Source organism: Pseudonaja textilis, chromosome 4, assembly GCF_049901715.1.
Source record: "Pseudonaja textilis isolate UNSWEBS1 chromosome 4, rPseTex1.2, whole genome shotgun sequence".
Taxonomy (NCBI): domain Eukaryota; kingdom Metazoa; phylum Chordata; class Lepidosauria; order Squamata; family Elapidae; genus Pseudonaja; species Pseudonaja textilis.
This window is the reverse complement of record NC_141993.1, coordinates 41903202-41925397: the sequence shown is the minus strand read 5'-3', so window position 1 is coordinate 41925397 and position 22196 is coordinate 41903202. Positions and strand designations below refer to the sequence as shown.

Genomic DNA, 22196 nt, shown 5'->3' with positions numbered 1-22196 from the left:
GTTCTCCACTCCTCTACTCATTGTAGAATACCTTATGCCACCAGACTTGAAATTCTAGAACTAGAAAACCTTGAATTACGCCGTCTTCGGTCTGATTTAAGCATGGTATATAAAATCATACATTGCAATGTCCTACCTATCAATGAATACTTCAGCTTCAACCATAACAACACAAGAGCACACAACAGATACAAACTCAAGGTTAACCGCACCAAGCTTGATTGCAGGAAATACGACTTCAGCAACAGAGTGGTCAATGTCTGGAATACTCTACCCGACTCTGTAGTTTCTTCTCCAAACCCCAAAAACTTTAACCTTAGACTGTCTACTATTGACCTCACCCCTTTCCTAAGAGGTCTGTAGGGAGCGTGCATAAGCGCACCAACGTGCCTACCGTCCCTGTCCTATTGTTTCTTTTATTTTTCTTTCATTTTTCTTATATGTACTCATTTCATGTATTCATAATTATGTATACACTTTTACTTATTATCTCGTAAACAATTGACAAATAAATAAAATAAAATAAAATAAACAATCCTGATTCTACAATTACTGTATCTGGGCTTGAAAACCCTAGATGACTACAAGCAAAGAGTGACGAACTATTTAATGGTCGCCTGGGTTTTGTAGCCTGGGTATGATAGCTCTACTGATTGCCTAGAAACTTCTTGGGCAGGAATTTTCTATACCAGATATAAGCTACAGACTCTCTTCTCATATCTGAGGAGAATTTATAATATTTGTTTACCTATTTTATATTTATTTGACAGGGCTTTAAAAATAGAAATCGGCATAGGTGATTTTGAGAAAATGTCTGCAGTGAAAAAGATGTTCAAGTGCCAGTTCGCCGAAGTATTGAGTATCACTACAGAGAACAGAATATATTACCTTATTGGAAAAGATAGGTAAGTTCACAATCCTTTTATGGGACATAGTTTTAATTTGTTATAATGTTGGAAAAAAGAACACCCAAATATTAAAAATGGATCCTCAGACTAAATATTTCTGGGGTATGACTCAGTGTTTAAACACATACAGTGATGGAGGTATTTTACAATCTTGAAACCTGCATGTATTATGAAATTACTCTTATTGATACGATGTTTTTTCTAGCATCCAACTATAATCTGCTTCCCTATAATTTCAGACCATTATTCTGAATTCTGCAGCTTGCATAGAAAAAAATATCAACTGCAGTGGGCATAGTTCAATACTGTTTATGACAGAGTTAGATTCTCCAGATTTGTGTCATAAAGCTGCAAAAGAGAAAAACAACTTATGATGAACACTTTCTCACAATTATGGGAAAGAAGGGGGAAGGAAGAAAGGAAAAGAAAGAAAGATATTTTTTATAATTAGAGATTATTCTAAGAGCTAACTATTTCGCACTATTCTAGAATAGAGGAAATTCAATCATGAGAGGGGAAACATAAGCTAATTCTTAAGTGAAATCAAATCCAGTGAAATATTCTGCATGGCTCCTTTGAAAACTATCTGAAGTTCGGACTTGCATTGCTTTTTTGGACAACAATATGGAAGTGGTTTTCCTGTGTCTTCTGGGATTTTTTAAAATTTCCTATTCTAGCATCCAAATCCAAGAGAATTCCATTCTTCTAAGCCACCTTAACCCAAGTCCAGATAGGTGCTGCAGCTTGTTGCATGCATCTTGATTAATTCTGCAATTCATAGGCAAAGGCAAAGAATGACACACAGTCATCATCTTAGACAATTTCTAAATGTTGTGAGCATCATCTGGACTTAATTTTTAACTTTTGTTACTCTTTTGTCTGTTGTAAAACATTTAAAACTCTAGCAAGGAAGTTGAGGAATGGGCCACCTTCCTGTTTACATTGTGCTCAGAAAAACAGGTAAATTAATGTTGTCTTTTGTGATATACCATACCATATCTAATGCTTCTAAAGGGAGTGGGGAAGCCAAACTGTTAATTATCATTTGCCTCTGTCCTTTTCCAAACATATTCTAGTTCACAAGGAAACACGGCATATATAGCAAATGGGATTTTTATCAGCAAATGTTACCAAAAGCTTTAATGAGGCAATCAGATTACAGAAGTCAAGTTTCAAATTATTAACTCAAGAAATGTCCCTTTTACAAGCAACATTGTCAACTTTTGAAGTTGATAATGATACGCTCATTCTTTTTTTATTTGCCTTCATTAAAGACAAGTTTACTTAAAAATTTTCCTTAGTTAAGATGTGAATCAATTTTTCTCCACCCGATTCACATTTTACTTTCACTAAAATTTTCTGTGAGGAAAGCAGGCTTCTAAATCTCCTGAATGTTGACAAGATAATATCTACCTGATTCTTGATTTTTACTTGCGATCCAAGTCCAATTTTAAAAGACAGGATTACAACATATCAAATATAAACTGTCTTGTCTTGTATTTATTTAAAATATTTATATGGCTGCCAATCTTTGTTATGAAGAAAAAATAATTATATCTTAAGCAACTCTGAGTAACTCACAACAACAATGAAAGCAATAACTATAAAGCAATCAAAGGTAACAACTATAAAACAATCATAAAAACAGTAAAACAATAAATTAAACTTATACAGAAAATAATACTAAATAATGTAAGAAAGGCACCAGATGGTTTATCCAGACTGTGGCTATTGTTAATATTTAGCAACTTCCTTAAGTGTTAGATGAAATTTTGAGACAGTCTAAACTAAATCATCAATCTCCCATGTTATTAACAATCATAAAACTGATTACTAATGAATCTTTGCTGGTAAGGGAAAACTTTTCTTTGTTTAATGTTTACTTATAAATCACATTTACACAAGCGTTCTGGATGGCATACAATTTAGAATAATATACAATGTGGTAAAAAGCAAAAAAAAAAAGGTGAAAACCCAAGAACTAAAACATTAAAGTGTTAATCAATTTTTCTCCAGGGCACATCCTGGAAAAGAGCTGATCCTTCAATGAAAGGTCAGCACACCTGAGACTATTGTAGCCTTGCAACACAATCCTTGCATTGTTTCCAGAAAAGCACCAAGACAGAAAAAGGCTTATTTGATCAGCCACAATGACCGCTGTCACAAAATATTTAATAGCAAGAGCTCACAGATAAATAATGCAATTTTATATCCCAAGGTAACATGTCTTCACCTAGAAAAGACAATTTGGAGGTTTTCAACACTGCAAAACGTTTGACAATTAAATGACCATGAATACAATAAACAAGCAAGTAGTGCTTTGCTAACTTTTGCATAATTTTCTGAAGATACTTACCACCCTAGGTGGATGGAATGTGATGTGGATCTTAATTGTGGGCATCTGCATTTCAGAGAAAGAATATGGCCATTTATTTGTAACACAGTTTATTCACTGCCCATTTTTGTGGATCTCAAGTAATTTGTAATTTGGTTTACAAAGTAAGGAATGTGTAAAAAAAACAAATACAAGCAACAACTAATAATTTGCCTAAAAAATATCCTGTGCACTACTTGCCCCTAAATGCTTGAAGAAACATGTCTTCAGCTGTTATGAACAACAATTAGATGATTTATATAAAAGTATATAACGTTTGTTGTGTAAATTTTGAATTTCAGAAACTGAAAGTCAGAAGTCGGTCCCAATCTGTCCCAGCCTGTCTTGATAATTTGGATACTATCTCTATCACCAAAAAGGATCAGTGTCTTGGCACTAAATATGAAGTAAGTGTTTAATTTTATAGACTTTTATAGACATATCCACTTTAATTGCAAGGCATAAAGGAACAAGGTATTAAGAAGTCCAGAAATACCCTCCTAAGAAATTTGATTTCATTCTTTCTCCCAATAGTCAGTCTTATATTCCCACTAAGCATGCTTAGTCATTATTAGCTTGCTTTAGGAGTTTTGGGAGGGGTGTACTTGATCAGACTTTCTTCCATTCTTATAACCCTAGATATTTATGATTTTTTTAAAATTCAAAATTAGTGATTAAGCATAGTTTTTTTAAAAATTAACACTATCCTTTTCTTTTTCCACAATTTTAACATATTAAAAGGAAATTAAAGCAAAAGTGTCTATAGTAATTCTTATCAGAAACTCTATCTCAAATTTTCAGCTATCACTGTTAATTAAGCACCTTGAAATAAAGCCATTAAGTGACTAATTATTTTCTTTGCGGCATAGGACATAGCAGCATCAGCTTACAAAAAAAGGCCAAACTCAGACCCGACTTGTAAAGAAATCCAGAAAGAATTACATATTTATGAATCACCAAGAAAACTCCTACAACGCCTGGTGAGTTCAGAAACGGATACTGGCTATGTTGTCCATCAGATTTATCTGAAATATTTGTTAATAATATTATTTACAATAAGGGGAACAATTTCACAAACTGTATTGCCTTCCTTCCTTCCCACCCACCCACCCATTTACCTACCTACCTATTTACCAATTGTTACTTTACTTCTGGTTCTTTTTACTCTTGTGAAGCTCCAAATATGGTAATGTTTGACAAAGGAGTTAGTATTGATGATTAGTAAAACAATGCAGTATGTAGATATTTTGTCTTTTGGACAGACTATCTATACAAAATAATTGTGTGTGGGAACTAGGCATTAGCTTGATAATGTTCAGTAGATATCTGAGCATTTTACTGCCTTTTAAAATTATATCAACAGTTTTTAGCACTGTACTTAATAGACAAATATATACCAACTGACAGAAAGGGGTTTTAATTTGAATTTGTTTTCCCATATTATAACATATAAATATACACTGCTCAAAAAAATAAAGAGAACACAAAAATAAGACATCCTAGATCTGAATGAATGAAATATTCTTATTAAATACTTTGTTCATTACATAGTTGAATGTGCTGACAACAAACTCACACAAAAATTATCAATAGAAATCAAATTTAGCAACCATGGAGGTCTGGATTTGGAGTTACACTCAAAATTAAAGTGGAAAAAAACACTACAGGCTGATCCAACTTTGATGTAATGTCCTTCAAACAAGTCAAAATGAGGCTCAGTAGTGTGTGTGGCCTCCACGTGCCTGTATGACCTCCCTACAACGCCTGGGCATGCTCCTGATGAGGTGGGGGTCTTCTGAGAGATTTCCTCCCACACCTGGACTAAAGCATCCCCCAACTCCTGGACAGTCTGTGGTGCAACGTGGCGTTGGTGGATGGAGCAAGACATGATGTCTCAGATGTGCTCAATTGGATTCAGGTCTGGGGAACGGGCAGGCCAGTCCATAGCATCAATGCCTTCGTCTTGCAGGAACTGCTGACACACTCTAGCCACATGAGGTCTAGCACTGTCTTGCATTAGGATGAACCCAGGGCCAACTGCACCAGCATATGGTCTCACAAGGGGTCTGATGATCTCATCTTGGTACATAATGGCAGTCAGGCTACCTCTGGTGAGGACATGGAGGGCTGTGCGGCCCCCTAAAGAAATGCCACCCCACACCATTACTGACCCACTGCCAAAACGGTCATGCTGGAAGATGTTGCAGGCAGCAGAACGTTCCCCATGGTGTGTCCAGAACCCTGTCACATCTGTCACATGTGCTCAGTGTAAACCTGCTTTCATCTGTGAAGAGCGCAGGTGCCAAGTGGCTAATTTGCCAATCTTAGTGCTCTCTGGCTAATGCCAAACATCCTGCTGTAAGCACAACCTGTTGACGTCGGGCCCTCATACCACCCTCATGGAGTCTGTTTCTGACCATTTGAGCAGCCACATGTACTTTTGTGGCCCGCTGGAGGTCATTTTGCAGGGCTCTGGCAGTGCTCCTCCTGTCCCTCCTTGCACAAAGGCGGAGGTAGCTGTCCTGATGCTGGGTTGTTGCCCTCCTATGGCCTCCTTCACGTCTCCTGATGTACTGGCCTGTCTCCTGGTAGTGCCTCCATGCTCTGGACACTATGCTGACAGACACAGCAAACCTTCTTGCCACAGCTCGCATTGATGTGCCATCCTGGATGAGCTGCACTACCTGAGCCACTTGTGTGGGTTGTAGACTCCATCTCATGTTACCACTAGAGTGAAAGCACCACCAGCATTCAAAAGTGACCAAACCATCAGCCAGAAAGCATAGGAACTGAGAAGTGGTCTGTGGTCACCACCTGCAGAACCACTCCTTTATTGGGGATGTCTTGCTAACTGCCTATGATTTCCACCTGTTGTCTATTCCATTTGCACAACAGCATGTGAAATTGATTGTCAATCAGTGTTGCTCCCTAAGTGGACAGTTTGATTTCACAGAAGTGTGATTGACTTGGAGTTACATTGTGTTGTTTAAGTGTTCCCTTTATTTTTTTGAGCAGTGTATTTTAGACAGTGACCTCCATTTTCTGCACTTCATTTCTGATTTTCTAATAAAATCAGATACCTCACTGTTTTGTGCTTATTTTTATAGATAACATTTATTTTTATCTTGTCAAATGGTGTTAAGTAAAGAATAATTAAATTATTGTTTTAGAGGCAACTGACAAATATTCCTGTTGAAGAACTGGAAGAAAAAGACAAAGAAGAATATTATGCTTCTCCAACAAGTATTTTAGCACAAGTAAGCAGAATGGCATGACCTCCCTTGTTATTGATTAGGCTAGCCATGGAGTATGCATAATCCATTTTTTTGTATTAATAAATACATAATTTAGCATGTTATTTATTTACACATTGATTATTTATGTTAATTATTTGTGTGCTGCTTAATCAATTTAGGAGGGTTATAATCATAAGCTATAAATATCTGAATTCATCACAGAAATATAATCAACATAGAAACATAGAATCTCCAAGTTTTCGCCCATCCACAGTTTTAACTGCTATCCTGAATAGAATGTTAACAGCAGACATTCTGAGCTCAGGAAATAAGCTGTTCCAAAGCAAGAGAATGGTGACCATCCCTCCATCCTCCCTCCCTCCCTCTCTCTCTCTCTCTCTCTCTCTCTCTCTCTCTCTCTCTCACACACACACACACACACACACACACACACACACACACTGGCCTCCTTTAGTATCTCAAGTGTAGATTCTTAGTCCCCAATACATCTCATGTTAACACAGGTACATATTCCATCTATTTATGTTTAACATAATCCCAGATAATTTAAACATTATGTGTACCACACCAGGAAAAAAACCATAAATGAGAAAAAAAACAGATTTGTTTTTCTTTGTCATTAATTTGTCATCCAAAGGGCAATTCCATAGAGGCCAACTGTGATATATATAATGCTGATTCACTAGGGACCACTTTGAGAAAAAAGCTTGATTTGAGCAGGGCTGATGAAATGAGCCTATTTTTCCTTTTGCCATCTTTTTTGTCTAAATCAAATTGAACCATGTTCTAGGATTTTCAGCAGTCCTAGTTACTGAGATTTTTTAAGAAACTAAATTGATTACTAAACAATTACTATTTTATTTTGCTTCACTACTAAGAAACAGTTTTAGCTTTAACCAGATAGTGTATCAATATTCCCATGATAGCAGAATCCAAATCTAGAAACTGTTAAGTTTAGTTGATGACATTTGTATATAAACAGTGCATAAGACATACATTTATTAATTGCATATCATTTATTTTCAAAGTTAGATGAGGTGATTGATGGGTTTAACACTCCAGGAAAACCTAGCATCTCAGACAATGAAAAGCTCAGTAGCAATGAAGAATACATGTTCATGAAAGATTTGTAAGTATACTAGCAATAAGATATTTCTCTCCTGAAACAAATATTACACATTCCTTTTACAACTTTCCTTCCATGTGAATAACAAAGTCAAAGTCAACAAAGTCAACAATAAGTGCAAAACTTTAAAAGTTTTCCTGATTATGCATGTTGCAGGTAAGACCACCAGAGTTGGCTTCAAAACTAGAATGGCAACAGATGACAGAAAAACCAATCCTTTATTTGGCAGCCCATATCTAGTAGATACTACTAGAAGTGTTTGGTTTCTGTTGTCCCCTATATGGACAATACAGTCATTTCTGATCATAGCTGGTGCAGCCAGCTATGGATGGCCAGCTAGGGGCAGCCCCACTGCCCCGCAAGTTACCTGTCATGCCCCTGTCAGTGTCTGAATCCAAGGAGGAAGCAGGACAGTTGACAGGGAATGGGAGTGTGGCTCTGTTGACTATGGAGGAGACTGGGGAAGGGCAAAGTCCTGCTGGGCAGAGCAGGGAAGAGATAGAACAAGGGAGAAGGAGTTCAGAAGAACCAGGCCCACCCATTCTTCATCCCAGGGCACAGAGGGAGAAACAGAGAAGAGAGTGGGTTATGTGGCTTATGGGGAGGAAAGGGCCCTGATTCCCTTCATTAGCACAGCTGGGAAGACAATTGAAAAGAAAGGCAGGCTGCAAGCAGCAGGCTGTTAGGAGCAAACGTGACTTTGTCTGGTGCTGTCATGGCTTATCTGTGTTCCTGGCATCTTCCCAACTGTGTGAGTTTTGCCATGCCTTCAAATCTGAAATTCTTGTTCCTACCCTATCAAATTAATTACTTCAGTTTGGCTTGTTTGGACTTTAAGTTATAGTTTGTGTTGACCATATTTTGGACTTAATTTTCTTTAGTCAAAGGCTGTTCCTGGGAGAGTTTTTCTCCAGCCAGAAGGTAACCTAGACATTGGGGAAAAGTTGGAGATAATAAAGGGACTCTTATTAATTATCTCACTGTGTTACCTTTGTGCCATGCCCCAGGTCATCACATTGCCTCTGCCAACTCACTGATACCAGGTTGTTGCAAGACAACTCAATATGTGCCTTTCATTGTGGGAGAAACTCGTTGCCAGTGCCTAAATGGAGAGCCAAACAAGTGAGTGAGTGAGGAGGTGGCCTGAGTGCACAGTGGAGGCAGAGGTGGTGGGAGATGTGAGAATGGCTGCCACTGCCATTATGTGTTCTGACTACCCACTCGTCTGCTCATCCACCTGCCTCTGACTTGCTCACTTGCCTGCTCGCTGGCCCAGTTCCATCTGGGCAACCTCAGCAAGTTGGTCATGCTGAGGTGTCCCATTCTGGTCTTTTCTCCTTTAAAAAAATGGCACAAAGCACTTCCTTCTGGGTTCTCTTTTTATGTCAAAATAAATCCCCCCCTCCCGCTCAGAAAGACTGAATGATTTTCTCTCAATTGGCTAACTGCTTATTGCAAATAATGTGGATAGGAGAGAAAATGAGAATTCTGAAAGCATAAAGACTAGAGAGATAGGCCAAAGATTTAGAGGACGAGGAAGGAGTTTAGGACTGTAAGGGAAAATTCCAAGGTTGAATTTGGGCTCCTTTGTTCCTCTTGACTGTTCTTTCTAGTTTAAATTAATCTTTATTGTACATTCAGTCTTGCTGATATACAATTATATTTCAAAAGGACTATCAGCATGTGAACATTTGATTAACTATATCTCCTGAATTCAAACTGATGTAAGATTGGAGATCAGTACCAAAAGTAAAATCTAATTTCTGATATTAATACTAGAACAGTCAGAAAGATGCTAATTATTACCAATAATTCTAATTGCATATTGATCGCATATTTAACTTGTAATCAATAAGTTTCTAAAACTTATTTTAGTCTGTATGTAATATTGACTACATATTGTTGATGAGAATGACATTGCAAGATGGATTTAAGCAAAACCTGCTAATAAGAAGAGAAGTACATGACCTTGATGTTTGTTGTATGGCCTAACATGGTATTTAAAGTTTATTAATAATGACGTTGGAAGTAATATGTTTTGTTTTGTTTTTCTGGTTTTGCTATAAGCAGTTCATATATGTCCAGGCAGTTGCCAGGAGTCAACACTGACTTAAAAGCATATATGACTGTCTAAATATGGAATCACCCATAATTATTTGAGCTAGAACAAGAAGCAAATAAAAAGCTAGATCTCTAAATATGTGAAGGCCGAGAAAAAGAAAAATTCAGGAAGAATGTTCAGTTTGGGAAGGGGGGGAAATAAGAAAGCATAACAATGCAACATAAGTAAGTTTATTTCCAAATACTTCAGTGTACTCAATGTACTTTCAATACATGTCAAAAGACTGACTTCAGAAATTAATGACTTATGGCTATGAGGTCAGTGAGTAAACCATCACATATCTAAACTAAACTTTACCTGCATTATCCTAAATTTGTTCTTAATTTTACATGATCTGTTTTCATTCAACTGTTGCTCTTCAGGTGATTGTCCAGAAGTCAGATTTTTGAGGACCTGACTGATAAATATCTTTTAAGGTTAATATAATCTGTTCCTCAGGATTCCAGAGATGGTGGAAGATAAAATAAAGGCAAAACATGTCAATAATGAATTAGTGGTCCTTTCCCAAAATCAGATGGATCTACAAGTGGCAGAAGATAGTCAACATAAAGCAAAGCCATTACCAAGAATATTGGAAAAAACACCCAAACTCTTTTTTTTATCAGTGGTTCAATTGTCCATTATTCTCAGGTAAGAATTTCTTTTGAATAGAATCATTTCTTTCATGACTGTAAATGTTGAGATCTAAAAGGAAACCTTGTTAAATTGTTCCAATTCTAAATAGATAAACATCATATTTGTAGCTAATAAACAAAAAATTTAAGTTAGCATGTTGTTCCATTATGTGAACCAGGAAGTAATGTTTAACTTTATCTCTCCATCATCTTATTCATTGAATTCACCAAAGCATAAATTTGTTCCTTAATTTACATATTAAGTAGACATAGAGGAGAAATAAAATGGCCCATTTTTTCCTTCTTACTGGATCCCTTTTCTTTTGTTGTGACATGTAATTGTCTATCTGTATTTGGTTTGACAGCATCCTGTACTCCTGCCCTAGCCAAAAGGAGAAAGAGATATTAATACTGTTTAAAATTTGTAAAGATAAATTTTTAAATAAACCATATCTGGCTGGGTGTTTCCCAGCCCAATCTAGACAGCTATATAGCTTGCTATTGCTTACAGTATATGTTTTCTATCTTAAGAATTAGCTTGAATAGCAATAGTTTGCAATGGTGTATGTTTTGATCAAACAGCCTTACATTCTGGATTTCATTCATTTCTTTTTTAGTAAAATCACAGATGATAACCAGTTGGAGAAGGTGGATATTCTCCTTCCTCAACAAAATCTTATTTCCTATTTAACACTTGTAAAAGCATCTGGATACATATGGTAAAGTTTTTTATTTATATTAATTATTTACTGTATTTATTATGTAAATTTCTAAATAACAATCAGATGAATTGTTTTGGGAGATGGGGAATGTGTTAACTACTTGCCTTCTTAAAATGGATCAGCAAACTAAATGATCAAATTCAAATTACAGGTTTTCAATGACGATTACATTGAAGGGACTTTGATAAAACTCCTGCTGGCTTAACTAAATATATTGCTTTATCATAATTAATATGCTGTCAGGCCAAAATAAATGCATGAGTTATTTTTAGCAATGCCATCTTTTCATCACCAAATATTCTTTCACAAGGACAGATCCAACTAATTAATGTGCAGTTGGTTAACTATTAAAAGTAGCAAAGTCACTTTCAAAGTGAGTCCAATTTTTGCTGAACTCATGGACTTATTCCCACTGCTGTTTTTGGCAGTATTATAGAAACAGTTTATGACTGCCATCTTCCAAGATACTTTTCCCTCAACTTCTCAGTCCTACAGCACTGATATTCCTTTGAGATCTCTTTTCCATAATCTAGCCTAATTTAATTTTCAAGTCCAGAAAAGGCCAGTTAGGGGCTCGTCATTTGAGAGATTCTTAACTTCATTAACTAAAGTTAATTAATTTAATTAGATAGTTCCAACCCTACCAAAAATCTTTCAGGTTTTTCTATAGAGTTTTGTCCAAAGAACATTATAAAAATTCTTGTTAAAGTCACAAAGTAACTCTTTTAATTTTAATTTTTTCTTAATTAATTCTTAATTCTTTTAATTTGAAGAGTCATTAATAAGTTAATTTTATGGCCTTTATTTATTTAAAAAATTTAATATTTCATGCTTTTTAACATTGTTATTTACTACACTTATTGTACATTTGTCTAGACATAGATTCTAAGTCTCCCAAAGGGGGAAAATAGATATATATTTTATAAGAAGCAAAGGAACATAGTTTCATAGATCTCAGATGGATTACCTGCAGCAAATCATGGCAGGATAAATTTAATTAATCAACAGGGCATCATTATTGCTTTAAGAAGCATTGAAACAAAGTAAAATAGATTCACAAAAAGAGCTCCCCTTCCCTGAAAACAAAGATAAACACTATCTGAAAACTAAATCCTGCCAAAAGACATTGGGATACTGGAATGTTTATCTTTGGAAAATGAAGACTTTTTCATGTAGTTGTTGTGTAGATAATTAAGATATGGAAATTAAGATAGATAACTTTAAGCATTAAGACTATGCAGTCAGTTCTTGTGAAAAGAAATGTCAGGGCTGAAGATATATGAAGGTGCATTCTCTTCCATAGTTATCATAATGTCTCCAGCTAACATTTGGTAGATCTTAGAAATCGGTAATAGATTTCATAGCTCTTTCAAGCAATCAAAAAGTAACTTGGAAAATATGTGAGAACAGTTCTTCAAATGCAAAAATGTTAACTGTTGAAGTCAATGCAGTAGTAAATAGTTTTTGTATTTATATCTCCTAGCATCAGAATTGATACTAATAAAAGGAAATTTAGGTGTTTGCCTCAGGGGGAACATACATATGAAGAAACCAAATTGGTGGATGGAACTATACAGTCCAGGCTGCCTGAACTGCATTGTTGCTCTTGGGTATCTTATCATCAGTATTAAAGTAAATTCATCTGGCAGAAAATAACTGTCTGAGGCCTGATATAGGGTTCGTCATTATTCCCACAATAGACACTCAGGATGAAATTAAAAAAAACAAACCAAAAACTTGGCAAGTTTTTAAAATTCCACTGCCTTGGTAAACCACAAGGTGTCACACTTTCTCTACCACAATCTTTCTCCAGATTATGAAGACATAAAGTAACAGGTTTCCTTTTAACAACATTGCATTGCTTGCTTACCTTCAACAAAAGTAGGAGAGTGTGGGGGAAAATGCATCAATAAAACTATCAAGATCCTACAGCTTTAGATTGTCATCATTCATAGACTGCCATACTATACCTGTCTAATAACTACAATAATGTATACGTCATTCATTTATTTATCCGTTAAATTTATTTGCTGTCTGTCTTGCCATAGGGATGCCCTAGACAGCTTACAATAATAAAAAGGAAGAATATAAAAGTGTAAACAGAGCAGAAATAAAATAATAGAGAAATAAAATAAGCAATGGAAAAGAACACAAGGAAAATATGATAGCCAAAAAAGATGGTTAGATGGAGAGCGGAGCAGGGGTGGGGTGGGGGAGTCTGACATTAGTCCAGCAGCCCCCTCAAGATATCAGTTAATAACAAAATGAAACAGGAAATTTGATTAGCTACAAACAAAACGGTCAGCTTCTAATATCACATGTTTCACCTCTTTTCTTTTCAAATCAATGGGAAATTTCATGTTTCATATTGAAGGCTTGGACATTTCCCCACCCACCTTGTTGATCAGCAAAGAGGCATATCGGTATCAATGACTGGCCTATCAGGGACTGACAAAAGGAGGAACGATCCAAACAATAAAGTGGAAAAGAGATTAGCAATATTCAAAGCTCTCCATCAGGATTGTGGCAGTTAGCATAACATGTATTACGCACAGAAAAAGGAAGCTGTTATAAAGAAACTGAAAGTGATCCTGCACTGACTTTGTCAGATATAAAAAGTAGGAAAAGAAAAACACTGTCAGACCGTCAATTTCTCAGCCCCAGGAACTTTAACATACATGGATTTCAATTCCCAGAATTCCCCCAGCCAGCATATACACTGCTCTATATAAATATAGTAGAATTTCAGTATTTCTTGAGGAGCATGTTTCCTAACTTGGTCTACCTCACAGACCTAATATGAGGTTTAATACTTGATACTTTTCAGTAATTCAGAAAGGCATGTCTGATGTTTTTAATTAATTAATTGATATAGAGCAGTCAATTTCTGGGTCCATAATCATTTTAAACCTTTGCATAACAGATCTTTTGTTTGTTCTTGGACTGAGAAACTCAGTACACACAGAGAAAGACACAAACACTCACACACATACATGCACACCAAAACAAATTCTGCTCCCAGCTCATTTATTGAGAATCAACTTTTCTGCTGCTAATTTTTAGTATAGTATATGCTATTGAAGTATAGTGTGCTGCAAGATATTAAGATCACAAGAGAGTTGGTATATGACTGCATAATAACTTGGTGTGGAATATTTTAATATAGTAATAGCCTTCCACTCTCCTCTTTCAGACAATTTTACTTTTAATTAATTGTTCTTCCTGGCCCTAATAAATGAACAGCTCTCAGATTCATTCAATTTTCTAACATTTTTAATCCCAGCCTGACAGATGTGCTGTGCGATGAAAATTCAACATGATCAGATCCCACTAACTTCAACAAAAATTGCCAACAGTAAGGAAATGTTCCCTTAAAACTGTGGTCTAAGATAGTTTCCTCTGTTAATTTCCATATCAGGTTAGATAAGAAGTCTGAAATGTTTGTTTTTTGTCCCTTCTCTAATTTACTGCAGCATTTCTCAGTGGAAAGACCCATATGGTTTAGGATGCATATTTCATCAAGGGGACTGTATAGTGGCTGTGAATGATTTGCAAATCAAAGATATGGATGAAATGTTTTGGTTCATAAGTAGATCCACAAGAAAGGAGGTAAGAAATGGCAATTGAGGCAAAGCTTAGCACTAGGCAATACGAGATTTTTATGCAAAATTATCATTAGATGTTTTGCCCTATCTATCTGCTTATAAATACACAATTAGAAATGTCCAGCTAGATGATAAGTGATCCTGTATCACCCTTCTCTCCCCATTCACCTCTCCAGCTTGGTTTCATTTGCCATAGGATCCCTTTTTAAACTTAAGTCTGACCTTAGAAATAAAGTGACAATGAACAAGCGCAGTAAAAACTGAAAGGGTTTCTTTTTTGTCAAACTACTTCCTTTCAATAACTTAAATATTTTTAAATCCCAGCACTATTATTAGCAACAACACATAAACTGGTTTTGTGAAATATCCAGAATATTCTAACTCCTGGTGAAGGAGGTCAGCAAACTGAAATAGATTGTTGTTTTTTAAAACTAGAAATAAATCTCAAGCAGGAGGGCTGTCGCAGGGACTCAGTTTTTTTAACAATGGTTCTGTGTGTGTGGCTTAGTTGGTGGGTGTGGCTTGGTAGTCATGTGACTGGGAGGGTGTGGCCAACTAGACATCACTCATGTCAAGGGGCACTTCTCCTCACTTTGCCTCTCATGTCAGTGGGGATGCTGCAACGGTCATAATTGTGAAAAATGGTTACCTGTACAAAAATACAAAAAGCTTCTTTACTTGCAAAAAGCTGCCCTAAATACCAATCATTAGATTAAAAATACCTGCAAGCCAGAGTTACAAATCAGGCAGGGTGCCAAAGCACCTTAAGGAATGAAAATAGTTAAAATGCAGTGATGACTATCAAGCAGCCATGTCTTGCTCATAAGTGAAACCCTTTAGCAGAGAGGTCATTTAAGCTCCCAGAAAAAGCACACCTAGGAAAAACAATCCTGCACCACTTAAAGATGCCAGCTGGTTTCACTCAGCTCACAAGATATCCTAAGGAAATCATCCAGATTTAAGGAAGATTTACTTCCCCCCAGAAAGGCAGTAAAAAAGATCAGTGCCAAGCTTGCATCCTGCCTCTTAGAAGTACATCCCAAAAGGACAGTGCCAGATAGTACTAAAGCAGTGAGGAAGACCCCCTCCCCAGATAGAAAAAGAAACTATGAGGCAGGAAAAAATTCAAACACAATACAAATAATTAAATCACAACAGTAGCTATTGCTTGTTGAAGCTGAATAGGGAAAATTATCCCATCAATACAGGATTAAATGTCACCAAGCACTGAATTAACCTTCACCAAAAACCAGTTTTAGACCAAAACTCAGAAAGGGTATGTAAACTCACATTTGAATGTCAATCTTTCTAGCTAGCCAAGAAGCCTTGCTGAATGTTACTCATCTTGGTTCCCTGCCACTTGATTCCCTGCTTCATTATTCAATTATTTCTTCAAAGTGCTGATTGTCCAGGGAAGTATTTCCTCCCAACAGCATGTAAAAAACTTGAAACAACCCTTTCCCAGAGGTGGGATTCTACCAGTTCGCATCTATTTTCTAGAACCGGTTGTTAACATCCTAAGCAGTTCGGAGAACTGGTTGTTAGAAGAAATTACTGGCCTAATCCTGTAAGGAAGGCAGGAAGGAAACATGCTGGTGTTGCTTACAGAAACTGCCTCTCTGTTAACCCTTATTACATGCTTGGCAGGACTAGACTTCCTGTTTCAGGAATGTCTCTGGAGTTTTTTCTCCTCCTTTGCTGGTACTTTGCTTGTGTTGAGTGATCATTCAAAGTTACAATGGCACTGAAAAAAGTGACTTATGACCATTTTTCACACTTACAACTGTTGCAGCATCCCCACAGTCATGAGAGGCCAGGCCAGGAGATGCATGCCTCAATTTGAGTGATATTGAGTTGGCTACACCCAGCCAATAACATGAGCACCAAGCCACATCCACCCAGTCACATGACCACCAAGCCACACTCACCAACTAAGCCACACCCATAGAACCAGTTGTTAAAAAATTTGAATCCCACCCTTTCCCTTTCCCCTTTAAGAAAGCCAAGCCTCAGAAGCTCCGGAAACAGGAAGTCTAGGCGTACTGGCAAGAATGTAATAAGGGTGGAAAAAAACAAACGGAGATTGCTTCTAACTACCGGTTCTGCAAACTGCTTAGGAAGTAACAAAGGGTTCTATAGAACCAGACAGAACCAGTAGAATTTCTGTTTGTAGCAAGAAACAAACTAACATTCCTTTCTAGCCCGTCAAATTGTAAGACAAATTCATCAACGCTTTAAAATCACTCTGACAGAGTGATCAGTCCATTGTTATGGCAATGGTAATTCCTGGCTTTTTCTCCATATATTTTTCTGTGTCTTAACATTAGAAATATTTGCAGCAATTATTCACTTCAGGATTTTGTTGCCAATAGATTTTTCATGGACTCCATCAAGATGCTAATGATACACAACTTCATAAAACTGTCTGGCAAGAAAAGTCTTTGCTGCTGCAGGCCTAAATCACCAGAATTGTATACATTTCTCAACTCCAGTGTTTATTATAGAAATGCATGCTGATTCATAGTTTGGACCTGAAAAAATTGTTTATTATCTTACTAACTCAAAAAGTATAAGATAAACTGTCAGATATAATGTTATAATCACCATTCCTACTTTTTTTTTGCCCCAAGGTAAAAGTGACAATAAATCGACTCCCAAATTCAGAGATTTTGCATGTTCCAGGATGCACGTGTCCATAATGGCATAAAAGAACAGTGTAAGTATATCATAAGAGTATATCTTAGCAATCAGTTTTGTCGTGGTTTCACTGGCTTGTTATCCTATCTGCAGAAAGAAATCAATGAAAAGATTGTAGTACACAAAATTATCTGCTACAATGTCCTACCAGTCAACGACTACCTCTTTGACTGGTAGGAAATTGTAGAAGGTAATTCAGCTTCAACTGCAACAGTACAAGAGCACATAACAGATACAAACTCAAACCGTTCCAAATTTGACTGCAGAAAGTACGACTTCAGCAACAGAGTGGTCAATGCCTGGAATGCACCACCTGACTCTGTTGTTACATCCTCTAAACCCCCTTAACCTCCTTTAACCTTAAACTATCTACTATTGACCTCACCCCATTCCTAAGAGGTCTGTAAGGGGCGTGCATAAGTGCACATTCATGCTTATCGTCCCTGTTCTATTGTCTCATTTATTCATATATATTTCCTGTATTCTTACTCATGTTTATACCTCTAGCTATTATCTTGTAAGCGATTGACAAATCAAATCAAATCAAATCAATAAATAAATAATAAAGATGAGCTCAGTGACAATTGTTCAATTTACCGATCTGCCAATTCTTTCCTGCAAGTTAATTTCCCTTTTCAGATCATTGTTTTCAGTGACATTATTTTAAATGATTTTTAAAAAATTAATACAGCCCTGTTAAATTATTACATAAATTTCCCAACAGCATGGTAACAAGAAGTTAACTGCATGAAGATTTGCAGGAAACTGAAAAAAGTAAAACTAGAAACAAGTTTGGGAAAATGCTCCAATCTCATGAATGTAGCTTCTCATAACCCTTTATTTGATTATACATATATAGGAAGGATTCGTCTTTTTTACCTTATTTCTTCTGATTATACACTCTAAAAGTTACAGTGTCAAAATTGTTCAATCATTTCATTTTGTGATATAAAATTGGAACATAATGTTCTTTGATTCTCCTCTCATTTTTCTTTTAATGAGGTTCTTCCATGTAATTTCTGTTTGATAATTTAAAAAGAGACATGCTTCTATACTGTATACATGAGGTCTTCAGGTATTCTTGCACTCTTTGTGAATGAAATGATGATCCTAGTTATTACAAATGAATGGAAAATGAAAGAACTTTGCAACTGAACGTGAGGGAAATCGATACTTTATATATGTACTTATGATTTCTACTTATATTTTAATAATTAACTGAGTTGCTAACAACTAGTAGCAGTCAAAATAGTTAATTCATCCAATGCTTTTTCAGGTATTTTGGATACGTCAACAGATCTTCAAAACAAGACTGTTTTCTGTTTATGCTGCAGATAAATGTGAAATCAATTTTTGACTTGGAATGGGACTGTTTAATATAGGACATAAACAGTCCAATTCAAGTCAAAAATTGATTTCCCCCACAACTGAAAAACCAATAGGCCAGGGATGCAGAACCTTTTATGGCTCATTCAGGAATTCTGGGAGTTGAAGTCCACAAGTGATAAAAGAGCCAAGTTTCCCTACCTCTGGTATAGGGTTTCCTGCCTAAGCAGGAGGTTTGACTTAAAAATCTTCAAGGTCCCTTCAGACTCTGTTATTCTATTCTATTCACCTACAGAAAAGGGGTTATTATTGTCACCTCCAATTTGGACTGCTTCAATGTGATCTAAATATCTCACGTTTGTTCAAAAGTCTATTAAAAACATCTATAAGGATTATATTTTACAGCATATTTATAAAAAGTCAAAAATGAACCATGTACATGAGGGGTGTTAAATTCAAGGCGTCATGTTGTCATGTGATGTATTGTAACTTTCCCTTCACTAAACCGGGGGTGGGCAGCGAATGTGATACCCAATGTGCATCATCTTGTTCAAAGAGTGGTTATATTGACACCCTGGGAATAGGAGGGCAATAACTGTGTAATTTCATAGCAGCTAAACTTTAGTGGCGTGCTCCTTCCGATCCTTGAACTATATAGCTATCATTGTTTGAACCTATTCTCTGTGTGTGGGTGTGTGGCTTTCTCTGTGTAAATTTATATTCCTGTACATGGGTTTGTTTCAACTTTTTAGATAAAAGTTGTCTGAATCTGGAAGAATCCTAAGTGAAGTGCAGTTTAGTGGAAGATGAGATATTATTAACATCTGCTAATTAGGAATGTGAATAACATAAATTGTTTTGTTCTGTCGCTTGGCAAATGTTCCATCCTGACATCTTCCTAATTAAGCCTCATTTTTATTTAACTGTTGCACCAGTCATCTTTTTCAAATCTCTCTTACTTACAAATATGAAGAATTGCAGATTTAATTATAAACACACATTAGATCATGACTTCCTTCTGCCCTATTCGCCTTTTACCAGCTGCTTTCATTCTCCAAAATATCTTTTGTGTTATCTCTGCTTCATATCTAATACTCTACCAGTGTGATAATTGTTTCAATTGTTCCGTTAACAACAGAATGAAAAATAGTTTCATTCTGTCATTTCTATGGATGCATAGCTGCTACAACTGTCCTCCAGAATTGCTCCTGCTAATGTCCCCCTTTTAATCTCAGTGTTAAGGGGTTAAATCAAGAAACCATCAATGAACTAGAAAGCAGCTGTCCTTCCTGTATGTTTAGAATGTAAATCAAGACACTATTTATTCTTTTACAAGCGAAACATTCCATAATTATATCTAATACAAAAAAAATCCCTCTTCTTATTCATCACATTTTTTAAAAATCCAATTTGTTCATCAAATGATTGAGATAACATTTAAAAAGAAAATCGATTTTACATCTAAATTAACTTTTAATATCATTTCTGGAAAGTGATCATTCAAAATTCACTTTCTTTGCTATCTTTTGTGAGCTGGGAAGGCAAACAATCCTTTCTGCTGAGAGATTTGTGGGATTCTGTAAGGAATGTGCTGGAAGCAAAGACAGGCATATTTCCCTGTATTTTGCTTTACATAAGTACTTATTTTAGAGCTGCTTTATCAACACAGTGATACTGCCACTCATGTAAAAGGAATGAAGTTGTTCACAAGAGTGGAAAATATTTGTTCATGTCTAGGTAGTCATCATAGACTTGATAAAAAGCTGACAGTGTATTAAAAAAACAAAAGATCAAAGCATGTAAAATAGAAAGTTTTTTTCAGGTGCATTTGCTGAATCATAAGTCATTTTTCAATACAATTATTTCAGCTTTTCAACCACGAAGTCATTTTCAGGAACCCTTATAAACTGCCCTCAAGGGATAATTTTAAAAAAGTGATCTTCTGATGGACAAGTACGCTACATTTTCTATATTTCTAGTTAGCATTAGCAAGTTACTAACAATAGTTAATGATATTATTTTATTTATTACTGCCTGTAATCGAATTCATTAGAAGTATGTTTTCACATAATCACAATTTTTCTTGCTTTCAGTTTATGTGACATCTTCTAACACGAATAAACACAAATTGCAAATTGCAACAGTATGGACTGCATGACCTAATTTAAGAAGTGGGATTCCATAAAGTCAGTGTTCAATTATTATGTTTATTAATGATTTGGATGAGTAGATACTGTAAATGTTTATTTCTTCAGCAGGGGCCGCGGTGACTAACATGGTAAGACGCTGAGCCTGTGCATCGTGGAGGTCGGCAGCTTGGCAGCGCATGGTCCCAAGTTGAGGTTCCGTCAGTGAATAAACCGTGTAGGGACAAGAAAGAAGCCTCTCCCAATTGCCTTTCGGCATTCAGGTGTCCCACGGAAATAAAAATAACACCACCACCCCAAAATCCTTTCATAACGGCACCTTGGTGATCCCTGGCTAACACGTGCCATATGCTAAATAAATAAATCCTCTTCAGGATGTTCCCATATTGCATTGCAATATTTTCTTCATACTATAGGAAAATATTATAAACTATTTTGATATAAATGTTTATATAAAAAGTTAACTCATATTATCTAGCCTGTAATGGTCTGTAAATAGATTACTTCTGTCAGAATTTAACCAAGATTAAATAATTGATTGTAAATAGAAAATCCAAGAGTTTGTTCAAAGTACTATAAAAAATTGTATAATTCCTTCTGTGTATTTTTATAAATGATTATTATATGGTTACAGATGACTAATTGCAAATCCATTTATCAAAGGTTCAGTGCAGATATTAAAAAATCTTAAGGTATGACTTAGTCATCTTATTATACTCTTTTATTGAAAGAATAACTTTTATAGCCACTTCCAGGCAAGAGCATTTTATTTCCAAAATGCTGAGATTTATAAGAATGTTTTATAAAGGTTTCCAGAAAATATTCACCTAACAAATTTAACCAAGAATATAAGAATATTTGTCCTATTATCTTGGTAACTGTCCATAATCTGACATCTGCTAGATATGTTGAACATTCATTCTTAGTCAACATATGCCACTAGAAATGTCAAGCACACCTGAAAGGTACCAGACTGACAGGTGGTCTTATCTCTTCATTAAATCAAAAGTAGCACTGTAGTCTCACTCCTTTAAAAACAGGCATTTACACATTTGTAATGTTTATTTTGAACCATATCTGTAATTAATAATGTGAGCTTCAAAGAAAAAAAAACCCGGAGAAAGATTTCAAATATTTCTATTTTTGAGCTTTCAGTGAAGTAGCTAACAGCTAAAACTCAAGTTACATAAGAATCATGTCACTCTGCCAATTAAATTCTTCCAAGCCTAGTTAAAAAAAAGTCCTGGTGAATAAATAAGAGTTTGGTATGTATTTAGTCTCTTGATTCAGTTAAAACA

The 22196-nt window shown here is 35.8% G+C and overlaps 1 protein-coding gene across 5 annotated transcripts in view; it reads left to right on the top strand.

The window, feature by feature from the left end:
* Positions 1-21450, top strand: part of PLEKHS1 (pleckstrin homology domain containing S1) — a 29895-nt gene extending 8445 nt beyond the window's left edge. For 2 of the 5 annotated variants that reach the window (XM_087932708.1, XM_087932710.1), the window contains 11 exons: positions 771-905; positions 1814-1868; positions 3585-3689; positions 4152-4262; positions 6453-6539; positions 7568-7668; positions 10226-10417; positions 11019-11120; positions 14597-14732; positions 17359-17444; positions 21010-21450. In XM_087932708.1, coding sequence (XP_087788834.1) covers positions 771-905; positions 1814-1868; positions 3585-3689; positions 4152-4262; positions 6453-6539; positions 7568-7668; positions 10226-10417; positions 11019-11120; positions 14597-14732; positions 17359-17427 — 1093 coding nt within the window. In that variant the 3' untranslated portion in view covers positions 17428-17444; positions 21010-21450. Of the gene's footprint in view, positions 1-770; positions 906-1813; positions 1869-3584; positions 3690-4151; positions 4263-6452; positions 6540-7567; positions 7669-10225; positions 10418-11018; positions 11121-14596; positions 14733-17358; positions 17445-21006 lie in introns of all 5 variants that reach the window. The other 3 variants (XM_087932711.1, XM_087932712.1, XM_087932709.1) reach the window with 3 other exon arrangements.
* The last annotated feature ends 746 nt before the right edge of the window (positions 21451-22196 follow it).